The sequence below is a fragment of the Dysidea avara genome, chromosome 11 (genome assembly GCF_963678975.1).
Source record: "Dysidea avara chromosome 11, odDysAvar1.4, whole genome shotgun sequence".
Classification (NCBI taxonomy): domain Eukaryota; kingdom Metazoa; phylum Porifera; class Demospongiae; order Dictyoceratida; family Dysideidae; genus Dysidea; species Dysidea avara.
The window spans coordinates 15,473,998-15,491,717 of record NC_089282.1 but is presented as its reverse complement, the minus strand read 5'-3'; the positions used below and the strand labels follow the sequence as shown (position 1 = coordinate 15,491,717).

General features: G+C 37.9%; 1 protein-coding gene and 1 long non-coding RNA gene across 5 annotated transcripts in view; one reads left to right on the top strand and one right to left on the bottom strand.

Moving 5' to 3' along the window:
- LOC136237613 (long-chain-fatty-acid--CoA ligase ACSBG2-like) overlaps nucleotides 1–17,720 on the top strand; it is a 116,029-nt gene that overhangs the window by 82,616 nt on the left and 15,693 nt on the right. For 3 of the 4 annotated variants that reach the window (XM_066027822.1, XM_066027823.1, XM_066027821.1), the window contains 2 exons: nucleotides 229–815; nucleotides 6,170–6,319. In XM_066027822.1, the coding sequence (XP_065883894.1) occupies nucleotides 229–815; nucleotides 6,170–6,319 (737 nt within the window). Of the gene's footprint in view, nucleotides 1–228; nucleotides 816–6,169; nucleotides 6,320–17,720 lie in introns of those variants that run through there. The other variant, XM_066027824.1, reaches the window with a different exon arrangement.
- Nucleotides 4,115–5,610, bottom strand: LOC136237618 (uncharacterized). The gene is made up of 3 exons (XR_010692586.1): nucleotides 5,488–5,610; nucleotides 5,300–5,420; nucleotides 4,115–4,312 (listed from the first exon to the last, which is right to left on the bottom strand). It is a non-coding gene; the product is annotated as an uncharacterized lncRNA (long non-coding RNA).

Genomic DNA, 17,720 nt, shown 5'->3' with positions numbered 1-17,720 from the left:
AGTGTTCTTGCATGGATTAAAACTTTGGTAAATGTAGTTAGTTGTATTTTTGGCCGCTCCAGATATCAGCTCTTTAAGTTACCAGTTATTTTTACAATTGGTGGGTTACAGGTACTTGTAGTTTCTTGGATGTGCCTTTTTACAGCAAAGGTGTTTTTGGGGTGGATATATATTTTATATCAATATGGTTTGTTACCTTATGTGATTGCTTTAATATTGTTTGTGTAGTTGAAAAAGAGCAGTGCCATTTGGCTGATTCAATTTCACATTCAATAAAATGTACCCACTATGGACATAAAGTAGAAATTGAAGAGCATAATGTAACAGTGATCATTCCTAAAGGGGCAGTTGAAAAAGGCCACATAGCTGCAATTGAAGTTTCTGCCAGTTTGTTTGGGTCATATAAAATTCCAAATGGGCACTCTCGTATCAGTCCCTATGTGTCAATAGGAACTGAATATGACTTTAAAGAGCACCTGATTGTAGAAGTGGAGCATCATGCTGTTATTACAAAGGAACAAGATATTACTTCTTTACGTATCATGGAAGTCCAGAAAGGAAGTAGGTCTGGATATCAGAGCTATGATGATGAGATGTGTGAAGCTTCCAGCAATTACCCCGGTCACTGTAAAATAAGGAGCACAGTCTATACCTACAAGACCAAGTCTAAATGTACATGTGTAGTAAAGAAAACTGATAGTGTAGCAGTTCCTGATTACGTAATAGTGCGTCAATTTCTGCCAAAGAATTATGCAGAATTAGATGACTTTACCATTGAGATTTGTCTTTGTTGTAATTTGAAGTACCTTAAAAAGGTAGGTATGTATCTATTTCCATTACGTTTGCATCCTTTTTGCTGCAGTATTTATGATCTAATCTAATTTACAGGTTTTGGCAATTGAATTCGTCACTTTGGCATTAGAATTCACCATAATTAAATTGTCTTCAAGAAAACAATCGCCCATCACAAAGTGAATCATTTTCACCTTGGAGAGTTACACTTGAGATGCTAGAAGGTAATTTAAGCTGATTGTAAGTGAAGCTGATAGCTGTCTGGTAAGTTAATTAGCTTGCTCGCAAGTGACCATGCCCATCGCTAATGGTGTAGTACAGTTGCGAACGTTGCTGAAGAAGCTGTACTGGAAGAATCATCACCTTATAAAGAGTTGTTTACTACAGTTGTACCTGAACAAGGTCTTTTAGCAGCTGTCACATCTTGTTTTTGTGTTTTCTCCAGCTGCCGATCTTGCTACCGATGAATTTTAATGGCAAAGCGATGAATTCAATTGTCAAAGTGACAACTTCAATTGCCAATGGGACAAATTCAATTGCCAAGGGGATGAATTCATTTGCCAAAGTGACGAATTCTATCGCCTAAGTGATGAATTCAACTACCAAAACCTGTATTACCTGCAATAATAAGAAAAATTCACAATGCAAAAGGCGACAGATTTAATACTGTTGAATATATTCTCATTGTTATTGTACAGAGCCCATAGTTACTGTTACTACAGATGAAGATTTTCTAACTTGAAATAGTTGTACTGTAGCAAACTGTTAGGAAAACTAATACAATAGTTATGATGGAGAGACATCATATCATGTCTATGCAGATTGTGTGCATGCAAGTACATACACAATAACCAATGGCTAATGTATGACATATGTATCTGTTGGTAATTGTGGTGCTATATATAGACTTGCAGGGTTGGGGTTGTTGCTCTAAAATTGTAACTCGTTACATATTATGCATTAACGATATTCTGTTACATATATTACTACCAGAAAAAGGCAATGAGTTACATCTTACACATTACTCAATATTACGTATTACATTTGTTCGTTACAAGCTATAAAGTAAGACAAGCAAAACCCTAATTCTCTGATCTATTTCAGTCACAAAGCATAGCATCTTGCAATGGTGGATCCAGGATGGGGAATTTAGGGCAAATGCCCCCCTCCCACTTTGTGGAGTATCTAGCCATGCACTTATACTTTACTAAACCTATGTCAGGCCAAGATCTCATGAAAAATATTCCTATATTAGTGCCATTTATTGCAGAATCACCTAAAAGAAAAATTAAATCACCTGTCAAATGACATAGATTATATATACTACGTACCCGGGATTGGAAACGGAGACACGTGATCCAATTACTCGTGTACATTTGCTAAAAGCAATCCGCGTTGGAGCGCACCCCCCAAATAACCGCCCATTTTCAAAGTGTTTGAATGGTAGAAGACGAAGGAGAAGGCTTAATATCCAGGTTGAGATACGCCTAAAGCCACTAATACTGGTAGGTTAATAGCTACTTAGACGCCTACCGGGGCCAGAGATTCGTACCTAGTGAATTCGTTGTTCTGTCGCGTCTAAACCATTTAGCCGATGGACTCAAAAAAGTTATCGGGAGTGTGCAGTGTAGTGGGAGCATTTCAAACCCACAAAAAATGTATACGAGGTTAACATTTAGTTACCCAAGTGGTACTAGCTAAGTAATTATGTCCCTTTCTTAGCTGTTTTGTTCCTACCCTCGTTCCTACCCCCTCTACAAGAATATGGTAAGGCCACTCCAAGTCATACCTTAGTTTCTGGTCACTCCCAAGCCTACAAATGGATGCGGGTGGGCGGATGATCAGGACTTCAGGACTATAGACTCTACTGTGACAATATACTGTATGGTATTATTATTTGCTCAATTTAGCAAATTCATGTTGATTTTGTTTTTAGTCAAACTTAACCACAACATAAATATTGTGCTTCGGCAAAAAATGCACTAGGAAAGTTGTTGATGGATCATGGCTAGCTATATACTGATGTATAGCATTTAAGTATATTTATTTATTTATTTAGAATATACTATAGGAAATGTTTTGCTCATGTAGCTACTTATGCTTTCCAAGTGAAATGAAAGTATTACTATGACTTATAGCTAAGTTGTTCAAATGATCATGATCCAAAATGAAATTTAACTTCTATTTTCACATCAGAAATTCTTCATTCAAATGTGAAGTCTTAGCCCACTAGCTATGTGTTTCCAGTCTTCTATTCAGTAACCTTGAGAAAAGTAACTGTCAAAGTTTTGAGTCATTGAGTGCTCCAGACTGGTGTTTTTTAGTGATCATCTGGGAATGTTTAAACTATAAGGGTTTCTACTTGCCAATCTAATTTTATAGTTATGGAAAAGTTTAAGTTTAAGCTCACCGAATGTTGCCGGCTTTCCATACCCCTGTAGTGTTCAGTGATAAGGAATTTGAAGTTACTAGACTAATCATTAGAGGACTACATTTGAATTATAAAGTTAAAGCTATGGCCCATCTGCATGGACTAGTAGTTAATGCTATTGAAATTACTTTGGTTACAGAAGCATTAGTAACAGTTATAATCTGAACAGCTATATAATCAAGGACAAAACTAGCTATAGTTAGAAACATTTTATTAGTGTGGCATATATACCTAATATTAGAGTTAAGAGTAGTGTGACTGCTCTATTGGAATCCCTGACTGCTCTATTAGAGTATCTCGATCTTTTGCAGTAAAAAATAAGTGTCTTGCTGGGTCACATGCACTTAAGCACCTGTAATATTAATAATAGTCCTCATAAACTAGGGTTCCAGGTTTACCATGCGGGCGGATGACCAGAAACTAAGGTTTGACTTGGTGTGGCCTAATACTCATAAGTGCTTCTGGTCTCAATCATTTGTAAACTGGACGATTTCAGAAGTTAAAATGATAGGCAATTCCATATAGAGTGGTACTGTACAGCTCTCAAACTTGAATAATACTTCAGCTAGTCAAAATATTTATCCAAAGAAGACCTACTAATAGCTACACAGTTTTAACATTTGATAGTCACATGGAGCACTGATTGAGACAAGTGTACAATGTTTCTGTGTCGGAACAGAAAGTCAATTGAGTGTACATAATGAATGTTGTAATAGAGCATGTTACATCCTACCACCATACTCAATTTCACGGCAGTGGCTGTTTTAGCTACATGTATTCACAGCAACTACAGAGTCTAGATAAGTGACATGTCATACCCAACTCCATTGCTGGATACACACAACCATCCCTCTAGCAATATGTTGCAACATACACTGTTGTGCCGTACCATCATGTTGTTAGTTTATTACTAAGAACAGCCTGAGCTTGGTACAGCATAGAAATTATATAATTTTTCTATAGTCAACTTGTCCACTACAAAAATCCTATCAGTTTCAATGTGAGATGAATCTTTCACAGCAACAAGCACTGTCACTGTATCCTTTGACAAGTGGTAGAAAGACACAGCACAGGAAGAGTTTTGTTGACCTACAAAAACAGTCTACATATAAAGATTGAGCTACATTAGCAAATGCAACACTAACATTGTATAATGTATAGTGGAACCTGTCCTGTATAGAAAGGTCACCTCTTGAAATTGGCTAACTTTAATTCCTTTAGTGAGGCAGCTATACACTAACCCAATTGTATAAAGCAAACGTCAAGAAATGTTGGCCTGAAGGTGACCGGCTTAGGACAGGTTCCACTGTACATCAAACACATTGATGTCATGCATTCGCAATGCAACAGTCAAAAGAGAGGGAAATCACAGGAATCATATACTGCACTGTGCTAAGCAGAGATGCCATGTACGTTTATCACCACTACTCTTGTCACTACTATGGCACATTCACTTTAAGGTAAGTAGGGCAGGTAATTCTGGACACTTAGCTTGTCCTCAGCAATGGAAGAATCCCACAATGGTTAATTGTATTACAACGTAATATTGTACAAGAAATGCACCATACTTGCAACCATAGCTACAGTTACTGTTACCCCGTCAATGGAACATGCTGTAGTTGTTTTAAGACTGGTACCCATACCGTTAGGCCAGACCACTTTTTTTTCTCTTTCTCACTGGGTAGGGGAGAAATGGTCTGTTTCAAATCCCCATTTGTCTTGACATGTCATGAGGTTACATCACAAGCATGCAGTATTAGTGACCCCGTGTGCTTAAATTACATTACATTATGATAAAACCAGAAGACTTCAATCATTGGTAGATTCCGATACAATTTTAGACACCAACTGGATGGTTCAACTATTTCATTACAATGGAAAGATCCACCAGGCTATACCATCAATGTCATTGTCCCATTCTCCCAAACTCATCACACCAGTAAAATTTCTACTCTAAGGGCTACTTTCCATCTAGAGATGCACTCTAATTTTGTAATTGCATAAAATTTAATTTGTTTTGTAATTTCCCTTGCCATATCACGTGTGCTGTCTGCTCTGTAACAATAACGTACGTACCATTGTGTCTGAGCATGGTCTGAGTAAGAATTCAAAGAACTGGTGACCCCGCCGCTGACCGCCCATTCCTGTAGAGTTCACCTGGTCAGCTAACTCCAAATAATGCCTTCATTTAGTAAATCTACGAAATACGAAATGATGAGTTAAGTTATAGCCTTTATATCTCTATTAGCTAGCTATGAACTCACAAGAAGATGAAAAGAATCAACTACTCGCCTGGCTAGGCGCTTCGCTGTCATAAGGGTGCGCTCCAACGCGGATAGTTTGGATAAAAACCGGCGTTTCCAATCCCGGGTACGTAGTATATATAATCTATGCAAATGACCAACCAGCACCTTCGTCCATACTAAGCACCTCTAAAAATAATTTTTCTTTCCTGGTGTTTGAGACATCCTATAGCCTTTTAATCAGTTTTAAGACTTTACAGCCATCTGTAAAGGCCAAACTGGAAAATCATACTACTACGAGGTGATTATTTGCTTCTTCAAAGTTACAGCAATGAACAAGAGAATCTATTCTCTTCCAACTTACCCTGTTTGTGCCCCTCCCTTTGCCAGCTCCTGGATCCGCCCCTGTCTTGGCCTCAATTAAGGTCACTTCCCATACACCATCACTCTTTTTTCATGCCTGCAATTCTGTCTCCTGTGCTGCCTGGACCCAAAATACAACCAATAACATGGTGGATACAATGCATATTGATGTGTTACAATTTATTGCTTGTTACTGTCATGTAATGCACTGGTTATTGATTATTGCATAACATATTACATTTTTATTATATTATCTTCAACTCTGAAGACTGTTTTAATAAGTTTTAGCTTGCATCCTTTTAAATTCATGTTTTACTTATAAGTTATTGTGTTTTTATAGACAATTGAGGACAAATACATAAAAGAAGATAAGATAAAAGACAAAGAAAATGAAGAAATCATAGAAATTTTTGACCACCAGGACGTTGATTTACATTTAAACAAACGTCAAGGGAATGGCTGGAGTATTTCTTATTCTGGACATAACTCCGTAAGTATAATTATAACATGATATGCATAAATTTTCCACAGTAAGTAGATGACAATAAAGTTTTTTTATCAGGACACACATTTATTATAGTGTGTCATGTCATGTGGCCAAAGAAAGCCAATGTGTCTGGACACACGACAGACAATTAAGTGTGTAATTTACAGGAACCAAGAAAACACAATTTTCACGCATTCATATCTCAGTAACAGCTAAACAGAAAGCCATTTTTCCTTTAAAGAATCCCTCTGAGTGGGACATCATCCATACAAAATTTGATCCAGCGTCTTTGAGATACATGCCTTCAAAGATTTTTCATTGCGTTTTTCTTCTGCTGTTAATTTTTCTTTTTGCACCACTTACAAAAATTTCCATAACTTATAAAGCCTTATTGGATTCTTTTCAAATTTGGAGAGTATGAAGAGCATATTGTAGTGCATTTATCTTTCAATTTGCATACAGATTAGTAGAAGTGGAGCTAAATTAGGAGCAATATTCCAAAATTGAGAGCAATTTTTGTCACGCTTGCTGGGCAAATTACTGACAGAAACAACTAAGAATCAGTATGCAGATAAGCTAACCATCGTAGTACGGACCTTTAGTGATTTGAAAGTACTGAAAGTATCAGCTAAGGAAATATAAAGCAAAAACCAAAAATGTGATTGAGACATTCTAATAAAACAGTCACAAACGTAAAAAAAACTTGCTCAAAAAATGTCTAACAATTGTTCAGCATTCAAACCAGGGACTATATGCCCAAACCCCTTACTACTCTACCACTGCTGTCAGTTGCTCGTCTCACTTAATTTCTACCTTAAATTCTTTACTGCACCAGAATATAATTTCATAGATCTATCCATGGAAACTCTAAACTGTTCTAGAACAATTTATGTGCATTGTATTAGAAGTGCTCAGAAAAAGGTGCACTCTATTAGAGTACTACAAAATAAAATTTTCAAAAGTAAGTAGTCAAAATACACATGAAACATATACATAAGTCATGCAATTAAGATACTCCAGTAGAGCAGTCGTCTTTGCTGTGATTTGTTGTCACGCCCACCAGCTAAAACACTTATGTGAACTAGTTGCACATGTCAGGTAACTATCAAAGTACAAACCTTCAGTAACATAATGGAAATCGTTTAAATATCAATTAGTTATAATGCAAAAACTAACCATACATATATGAAACAAGCGTGTTTTAAGATCCCTTTATACATGCAACATTTAGCAACTAGCTAATATGAAGTAAAATAATACAAAATTTCTACCATCAGCAATACTGCCACACACTGGAATTGTACTTGTGCAAACTGATGACATTCATTAAATTCTGGCATTGCATTTCAGCCACAAGCAGTGATATGTTCTCCATAAATTTAATTTCGTCTTGCAGAGTATCCATTGCATCATGTAATCATTTTTTGACAAACGACAGCTGAGATAACAGTTGTAGATGACAGGCAGTTGAAATACTCTGCTTCCACATCTCACTGTGGTCTGCTTTTGGCAACTCCAACCATGTCTTAATCCAGAGCCCTGACCCATCCTCATTTAAACAACTGTGACACAATAATATCCTTTAGTGTTTGTTAAGCTTCACTGCTTGTATGTGTGGGATACAATACCATGATTCTCACAGTTTGAATGTAATCACACGCTCTCACATCTCCATGATCAAGTAATCAAGACAACGGTCACTCGATATAATAGGCCCTCAGAATTCATACTAATTGCAATTGTGTGCTATAATATATTACTTATGCTTATGTACCAGTCAAATCCTCTAGAATTGTATTACTGTGTATGTGCATCTGTTCCATCCACACACACTGTGCTGGCGATGCACTGTTTGTACATACCCTATTAGTAGGTTGTCCCATTGGTGATGGTACTTCGTTGAATGTGCCCCGGGCATAGTTATACAACCAAGTACTAAGAATAATAAGAAGTGCGGTTGAGATTACATCATAAATAATTAAATAATGAAAGAAATAAATAATTATACAACCAAGTACTAAGAATAATACGAAATGCGGTTAAAATTACGTCATTAATAATGAATGAATAAATAATTAATTAATTAATAAATAATGTTTGAGAAAACTACAAGGCCTAAGGCTTCACACTCACCGGGAATAGAATCCATGTTGTACGAAGAGATAATCGTATAATGGGTGAATGTTTCCATGGAGGTGATAGAAACGTACGAATTCTATTTAATGCCGATCAAAACAGCACGTGATATACCCACTACCAATCGAGCAGATTCAAATGGCTATTTAGACGAGCGAATTGCTGTTCACTTGTGTTTGAAAGTGTTGCCAGCTGGCACACTAAGTCTCAAGTCGCCATGCCAGCTGCCAGTGGATGCGCTCCATGTATCTATGGCTGCAGGACGCCTGAATAGGTTTGACATGCCAACTGCACAAGGACAGGTATGTTTGTTTGTATTGTAATGTACATATGTCTTGTATTTTATATTTTTTCTGGCTTGCTAGGCTCTGGTTGGTTTGGTTGTCTGTTTGTACTAATGTATTGTAAATAGTGTGGTATGTTTTAAATGTTTTCTTGTATTATTGTACATTTTTCCTTTACCTAGCTTACTAGGCTCTGGCTGGCTTGGCTGTCTTCCTTTATCTGGTTCATCTGGCTTGTATACTCCTACAGTAATGTGCATCTCCTGTAGGTTGTGTATGCATATACTGTGTACACATCACTGTGCCATTACCCCACCAATGATGTACTGGCACTTAGCTACTACTGGTGGCCTTTAGTTACGATGCCACTATTGTGTTGTATCTGTCACTACTGTGACATATTGAGTTGATTTGGGGATCGTGCCTTCACCACCTAATAGCCTCACCAGGGGGCTGTCATGTTGGTATATGTACTTGGTTGTATGTGATGCTGTCCTAGATAATAATAATAATAATAATAAATAATAATGTTTGAGAAAACTACGTGGCCCAGAGCTACATACTAACCGGGATTTCAATCCATGTTATACAAACAGACATTCGTATAATAACTAGACCTGTTCATGCTGGTGAATGAACACTGCATGTCATTCTATTTAATTCCCAGGGACCACACCCTTCAAGTAGTGCGAAGGAGAAGAGTAGCGTCCATCCATGGAGTGAATGCAGGCGAGCCAGAAGGCACTTTACATGTAAACAACAACATTACAAGTATGTTTATTGTTTGTTTTAGTTAGTTTGTATGTGGCTTGTGACTTAACAACCAGCTGATGCACTCGTGAATAACAAGGTGAAAAGAATGTTTCAGTCTTTTGTTTGTATTGTGCATTTTGTATGTTTCATCCTTCACCTGGCTTGCTAGCTGAATTATTTTCTACAGTCACTGCAATATTGATGCATTGCTGCATACCAACCTTGATACCAGCATTTCTACAATCATGTGCATACCCATCTCCTGTATGTTGTGTATGCAACTATGCATATAAACTGTGATCACTGTGCTAATGCCACACTGCTGGTATACTGGTATATAATGCAGCTATCAATGTATTGCCCCACCCCCCACCCTCAGGCATAAGTGGGGTTTTACAGGGGGAATTGACACGAAACTGCTGTCCCACTATGGAGCATTTGACGATCGTTCATTAAGCACCCAAGTATTTTTGTTGTTGTAACTTTCTACGTTATGTCAAATCCCGAGTAAATCACCATGGGCCAACAACAATAATAATAATAATAAATCACCATGTTGCAACTGGGACCAACAGTGGGGATTTGACACAATAGGTTTGCCCTTCTATGGGGCATTTGACATTCAGCTGTGTCAAATCCCCACTATAGCCCATATTTGCCCGAGGGGGGTAGTGAGGCAATACATTGATAGGTGCAAAACAACGGTCTCTAGTTACAGCAGGGTGTATTGTACCATATGGGATAATATGCTGGTTATGTTTATGTGCCAGTAGAATTGTAATACTGTGTATGTGCATTTTTTCCACCCACACACACTGTGCTGGCCATACATGCCCTATTAGTAGGTTGTCCCATTGGTGATTGTACTTGGTTGTATGTGCCCCAGGCCTAGTTATACAACCAAGTACTAAAGATAATATGAAATGCGGTTAAAATTACGTCATAAATAATGAATTTATAAATAAATAATGTTTGAGAAAACTACAAGGCCTAAGGCTTCGCACTCACCGGGAATAGAATCCATGTTGAACAAAGAGACAATTGTATAATGGGCGGGTGTTTTTGTGGAGGTGATAGAAACACACGACAATTCTATTTAATGCCAATCAAAACAGTTAGCACGTGACACCCACTAGACAAGCAGACTACTGTTCATTTGTGTTTGACAGTGGGCGACAACGACTATTTTGATTGGAAGACAAGTGGTTGCTACGCCTGCTTAATAAACAACATGATTGGAAGTTGCTACTAATCACTGGAGGTTAGTTTGTGTTGGTTAATACACTTTGATAGTCTTATTTCTTTAGTCTCACATAACTAGGCTGCCTTCACTCGGGTTTGGGATGGGAGAAAGGCTCACCTGGCAAGCCATTGTGCGAAGAAGGTGCAGTTTCCAGCTGGTAAGTTTGTGTGATGATGCATAGCTCTCCACCTGAAGCCTCTTAGTTCCAGCCAGCCAGACTGATCACTGATATGGGCCCTGAGAATACTACATAAATATTCACTGCCAAATTGCATCCCACGTACTGAACGCTGATGGAGAGAACAAACATAATATACACAAAATGTGCCCTCAGGCTGATAATTGCTGTGTGCATGGTTGTGCTTGCTATTAACTGCTATTATTGTATGTAGCTACTGTCTGCCGCCATCAGCAATGCTCCACGTACTTGTGCACACTGACATATCCATGACATTCTGGTATTGTATTTCATTCACACTTGTTCTCTAAATTTTTTTGGTCTTGCAGCATATCCACAGCATCATGTGATCATTTTAATACAAATGACCCAGCTCATGTGAAATATATCCCCCAAAACACCTTTGCTGTAAAAAAAGGCGTGTCCAAGAAACTACAAGTACCTGTAACCCCATTCAGCTGTAGAAAAAGACTCTATGAAATTAACTGGAAACTGAAAGAGCTGATATCTGGAGCGGCCAAGAATCAACGCTACTACAACTAACTATGATGACCAAAGTTTTACCAAATCCATACAAGAATACCTTAGCTGTGTAAAACAGGTAAGTAAAAGTAACTGGCAACCAAAACAGCTGATATATGAAGCGGCCAATAATAAAATTTTGTTGATGTGACTAACTACAATTATTCTTGTAACATTTAATCTTAATCATTCAACTGTATTTTACATTCACCCTTGTTACATCCTAAAATAATTCTTTGTAGCTCTAATTGGCTGGTAATTTGGCCACCTGTTTTTTACAGTTAGTGTAGAGAAAAAAGACGGCCAAATTACCAGCCAATTAGAGTTACAAAGAATTAATTTAGAATGTAGCAAGGGTGAATGTAAAGCACAGTTGAATGATTAAGATTCAATGTTGCAAGAATAATTGTAGTTAGTCGCATCAACAAAAATTTTATTCTTGGCCGCTTCAGATATCAACTGTTTTGGTTGCCAGTTACTTTTACTTACCTTTTTTAAACAACTAAGGTATTCTTGTATGTATTTGGTAAAACTTTGGTGGTCATCATAGTTAGTTGTAGTAACATTGATTCTTGGCCGCTCCAGATATCAGCTCTTTCAGTTGCTAGTTAATTTCATAGAGTCTTTTTCTACAGCTGAGTGGGGTTACAGGTACTTGTAGTTTCTTGGACGCGCCTTTTTTTACAGCAAAGGTGTTTTGGGGGGATATCACTAATTTTTATCAGTTTAATAATTTACAGACTCAATTAATTGACCAAGCCATGGGAGTGTATGATAAATTCTGCATTGAGGAAGTGTTGTGACTAAACACAAAGCTGCTGATAAGTGGTGAACATATATCACGCATTCCTAGTAGTTGTGAATTGTTATTAGAACCATGGCTGGTGGAAACTGCACTTTACTAGGTCAGACCAAGTACTGGCTACAGTCAAGATTACCACTAAAGATGTGTGCAAAAAACGTATTTGCAAGGCATGCTTTTCTAGGTTGTCTAGAGATGCTCCATTTGAGACATAGCAACTTTTGAGATTACATCTGGGTGTGTTTGCAGACAGAAATTTATATTTTCTGCTATATTGTTTGATGACTGTTCTATTAGAGTATTATTGCCTGACTGTTCTATTAGAGTATTTTTTCATGAATAAAACCCTGCTATGGCCGCTACCATAGTGACCGTAGTGTCCTGAGATTAGCTTAGTAACTATGTTTGCCAATCGCAGCACAAGATGCTTTGCTGACGGTCTATTAAAGAGATCACAAATGTGGTACACCTTACACCAGATTATAATATTATTTCATTTCTACATAGACAAATGCATACATCACAAGACACACACACAAAATGTGCAAACACTATACATGTTCACACATATACACCACATATTGGTTGTACTTGATGTAAACAAGTTAATATCACAATGCTCTTGTAGGTGAGCTAGTAGTCAAGTGTCCTTACTAGGTGTTAAAAAGTTCTTGCAGTGCTCCAAACAGAGGTACTGGGAAGTGAAGGATTATCATTGACATCACAATAATTGATGTAATGTGAAATCAATATTAATTGCTTATGTACTGTATCACCAATATTATGTTAATGTCATGATTTATCTCACAATGTGATTACCTCTTTTGGTATGTTGGTAGACTGTACTGGCATGTTTGAGTACCATTACAGAGGCAGAGGGAACAACTTTTAGAAGGGAGGATGGGTGCTTGTAGCCAAGATGTTTTCTGATGGCGGAGACCTGAGGATATGAGGACATACACATTAGTGTGCTTTTCACATGCAGAGCATGCCAACTATGGGGGTCTGCTTGGATATGCATATGTCTCACAGGATAGTTTTAAAAACTTTCCCTTTGAAATTGAATAAGATTCATTTTATCAGTGTTGGACACTGTAAAGTACTAATAAGAATAAGAATTTAAATAAAGAACTACTGGAGTGACTTAAAGCTATGATTTGGTTAACTGCATGGACAATTTTTTTAGATAGGCATAGTCGTTCTTCCATACAAGAGCATAGTTACTAAGAACAGTTCACATTGCTACCAACATGATGCAGTGGATCCCTCATGGCACTCCAATACATTAATCGTGTACTCCCACTGGTGTCTTCGGACAAAGGACACACGGTTATGATCTATAAGGGTATTGATGTGTTTACAAGTGTTCACGTATGCATCTACTGGAGGTGTGAAAGGGACTTTCCAAGGGACTTCCCCTACACCGCAAAGTTGATGATGGTCGGGCAAGCAACTGCGATGGTTGTGTAAATGCCCGCTTATGCCCATCCTTGGCTACGTCACTGATCATGAAATTTGAGTGCCACGCACCCTATATATGGCCTGCTGTATGGGTTGACACGTGTCTATAATCTACTGGCCGGGTATGGCACGTGTATGAAGTGGTATGGCCAAATACGGAAATGGAACATCACCTTTGCTTACTTTGTGAAGGTAACTGTAAGCTTTACAGATGTTTTTGTATGTGTGAGGCATTTCAGCCCTTCTCTTGACTGAAAATGAGTGAATCTATTAGAGTTAGCAGTTAAGGTGCATGTGTAAGGAGGAACCTCAGACGATGGTTGATACTTTATATGTTGTTTGCATTAAAGTCAGGCAGCATGAGAAGAGCTAAAGTAAGTTTCGTCACGTTTTGCTAGATGTTGAAATTCACCTTGCATGGTGTATATTAAAACTGCTGAAAGAACTTGTTTTACGTATTTTTAGTGCCAATTTGTTGTTTATACTATGAGGTCTGAGGTTATCCTGCATTGTCATTTGTCAAGGTCTCATTTTTGTGGTCTGTGACTACTGCATCACAAGGGATAGAACCGCATCACAGACATCTATATTATGTCCAGTTATAGTTGTGACTCTTGACCAGCTGCATACTGACTGGCAGTGTTCTAAATGACTGAATTCATATAGAGCAACTACGTAGTGTGGAGTTATCAGTGTTGGATGGCTGCATCATTGGAAGTCCCAGGAACTTCGGCTGCAGGTAGCTATAGAAAATAAACATTTGTATGATTAATGTATTTTTTGCTGTGTGCTGACTGGCAATGGTCTGGGTGTAAGATGTTTGGTGTCCCAATAGTTTCACATGGCCGGGTCATTTTCTTTTATTTTACAGATCAATTACTAGTAACAAGTACTAAGCACCAGTGTCTAGATTATGAGGAAGGTGTCCTGGTTTTCCTATGTGCAATGAGATTGTGTAGAACCTCTCATTTTTGACTGTGCATGGTAAATGTGCTCTACAGTGCATGTCGAACTTGTTACCAAAATCTCTTCTCTTCACATTGAAAGTGTTGTTTTTCTTGGCATGCAGTGAAAATCAGACATTGATTTACTGGAGGAAGGCATGCCAGTAGTTAAGATTACTGGTGGTTTGCCACTTGCTGCACAGGTTGTTGGTAAACAGGCCACAGCTTTTGTAAAGGAGATCAATCACAAACTGGTACAGTACACATGTGCACTGTATTTTTTTTACATGCTCACACACACACATTGTAAACAAGCACACACAGAGTAAATTATACATGCATACACAAAATATTGCTTGTATCGGTCGTACTAATGTAACTTAATCCAAAAAATAACTTTTAAAGATGCGGCATGGACTCATATCCCAGCGCTCATATAAATGTACTGTGAAAGCGAGAAGAACGTAACTTCCCTAGGGAGAGTTTTCAGGATAATTCCATTTAGCGCCATCCATGTGATATCATGCGATTACCTTTACTCGTACAAACTCACTCCCAAATTCAGACCTGAAGTTCATGGTGCTCGAAGCCAGACAGCTAGCCATTAATTGCTCATATCTCATGTCATCCAACTAAACACAATGGCTAATTGATACGTGCAGCAATAGCCAGATAGGTAGTGATTAATTGAATTGCTCATATCACATGTCACGCAAGTAAACAATGACTAACATGCAGCAATACAATTCAATATTTCACAAAGTGCACTTTAAAAAAAAGGACTGTCCCATGTTGGCAAATAGACATAATAATGACTGTAAGCTTTTCTTCTTAATGCTGATTGTCTGTTTCAGGAAACATCAATCCTCAGTGCTACCAGGGAGGAGGAGTGGGTAGGGGGCATGCCCTCAGCCCTAGAATGAGTATGCTTTGTGCTTCACACACCATCCACTTACATGTGATAGAAATACCCATAGTGACTTGATATAAGCCAGCTAGGTAGGGGCACCCACTTTTATTTTCGACCTCCTGATTTCTCTTAGCAGTATTGCAAATCCTGCATGGTATCCAGCTGTCCAGCACTTGACAGCCAGTTCTGGGGGTGGCATTCCATCTATCCCGGGAGAAAATCCACTCCCTCTAGGTCACAAACCTAGTAACAAAAAGAAGTTATTACAGCCAATACAAATACAATACATCCGGGCTACAAATGTTCTACCACTCTGCACAACTTTAGTGGCATGTTGCAGTAGGCCTACAGAGATAAGATTTCTCATTTGGTAGTAGAATCTTTGTGCAGCCAAGATGTCAGTTCTGCATGAATGCATTGGAGTTTGTCATCAGGGGGACGGATCTCAATACGATGGGTATATCTAAGACAATGCCCAGGAAGGTGAGCTGTGTGGAGGGTTCCTCGGCTTTCTCTAGATCTGTTGCACAAGCTTGTGTAAAGATCTCCAGGTTGTGTTGACAGATGGGACCAGTTATGAGAAAAATCATCTAAAGGTCAATTCCATTGTTATGGACATACATTCACACACTTCCTCTACTTACTCTATTATTACACAGTATTGTTTCATCATACTAATATCACAAGGACGTATATATCTGCCATACCTTTACCATAGCACAGTGTAAAAATATTTTGCTTACTTTAATTGGACAAGAAAAGGATAATATTAAGCGTTACGGACGTACGTGGAAACTTGCTCGAATTCTGATACAAAGATTAAAACTCTAAAATTCTGTGAACTATGGGAGTATATTCAACAATGTTTATTGAAGACATTTTCACCATAGAGATGGCTTTTATAATTAAGTGCAAGAGAACTATGTTTTTTAGTTCATATGAAATTAGCAGCTGCTTTATGGTGTTACGGACATACAAATCTTATGTTACGGACGTACAGCTCTGATTTCAGTTTGCTTATAAGATAGATTTATATGCTCAATACTTAGTGAGGACTTGTACAGTTCACGTTGTACAGCTACTATGCATAAACAGTGTGTAGACATGAAAACAGATGGTGTGTATAGTTGTACTACTAATACAGGCTGCATACATACAGCTCCGTATAGTACTAACAAAAACAGTACCCTTCTGTATCCTTGATCCTGCTATTTTTTGAAGGGGGAGGGGATGTTCCACAGAATAACTTATTTTAACATTGTGAGTAACATTTGAAGCACATTACAGCATAGTGAGGCATGTACATATAAGTTATTTCTAGTATGGCCTATTCTGTTGTTACGAACGTACATTCACAGTTTGTACACATCATTGTATCATTACACTGTAAAAGAAATATTTCTGATATAGTTTTACAACAGGATATTGTAAAAGTTTTTACACATTTCAACTGGCCAAGAAAGAATCATTACTGTATTTAGTGTAATTTTAAATCTCAAAAATGGGTTGGGAGACAGATTACTCAGACTAAGCTAGGTTAGGGGTTCATTCCCTTTTTGAGAGCCCATCTCCTCTTTGAAAATATCAGAACATTAGCTGAAGCGATTCCAATGACAGTGTCCTAGGTGCATGTTGTACAGCTGTTGGTAGCCTAGATTCTCAAAGCAAATCATGATCAGATACTACCACAACCTGGAGATACACCTTGTACATCCAATGATTCCAGTCTCTGCCAAACAGCAGATAATGCATAGAAACATGTACAATCAAGGTCACCTGAATACTGCATTTATTTGCTGCTTAATACTTTCCATTTGCCATTAAAAGAGTGTGGTAAGGTGACTGACAACAAGGCTACTACCAACTGATTCTAGTAGATCTGGGAGACTTTTATGGTCATTCCAGTACAATTGCCTTCTAATTCTATGACCATGTATTAAAGAGAGCTGAACTCAGTTATGTACTTTATTGTTGACAAGAAGTTTATCATAAAGCTGTTGTACAGCATTCAGAAGCAGTATACTGGTGGGTTTCCCATTCATGTTACGGACGGACGTTACGGACGTACAAACAATTTGTACATCCGTAACACCAGTACTAACTGTTCTTTAAATAAAATCACAATTTTTACGGTATGTAGTTGTGCCTTATTGGAAGCTTATTTATAATAC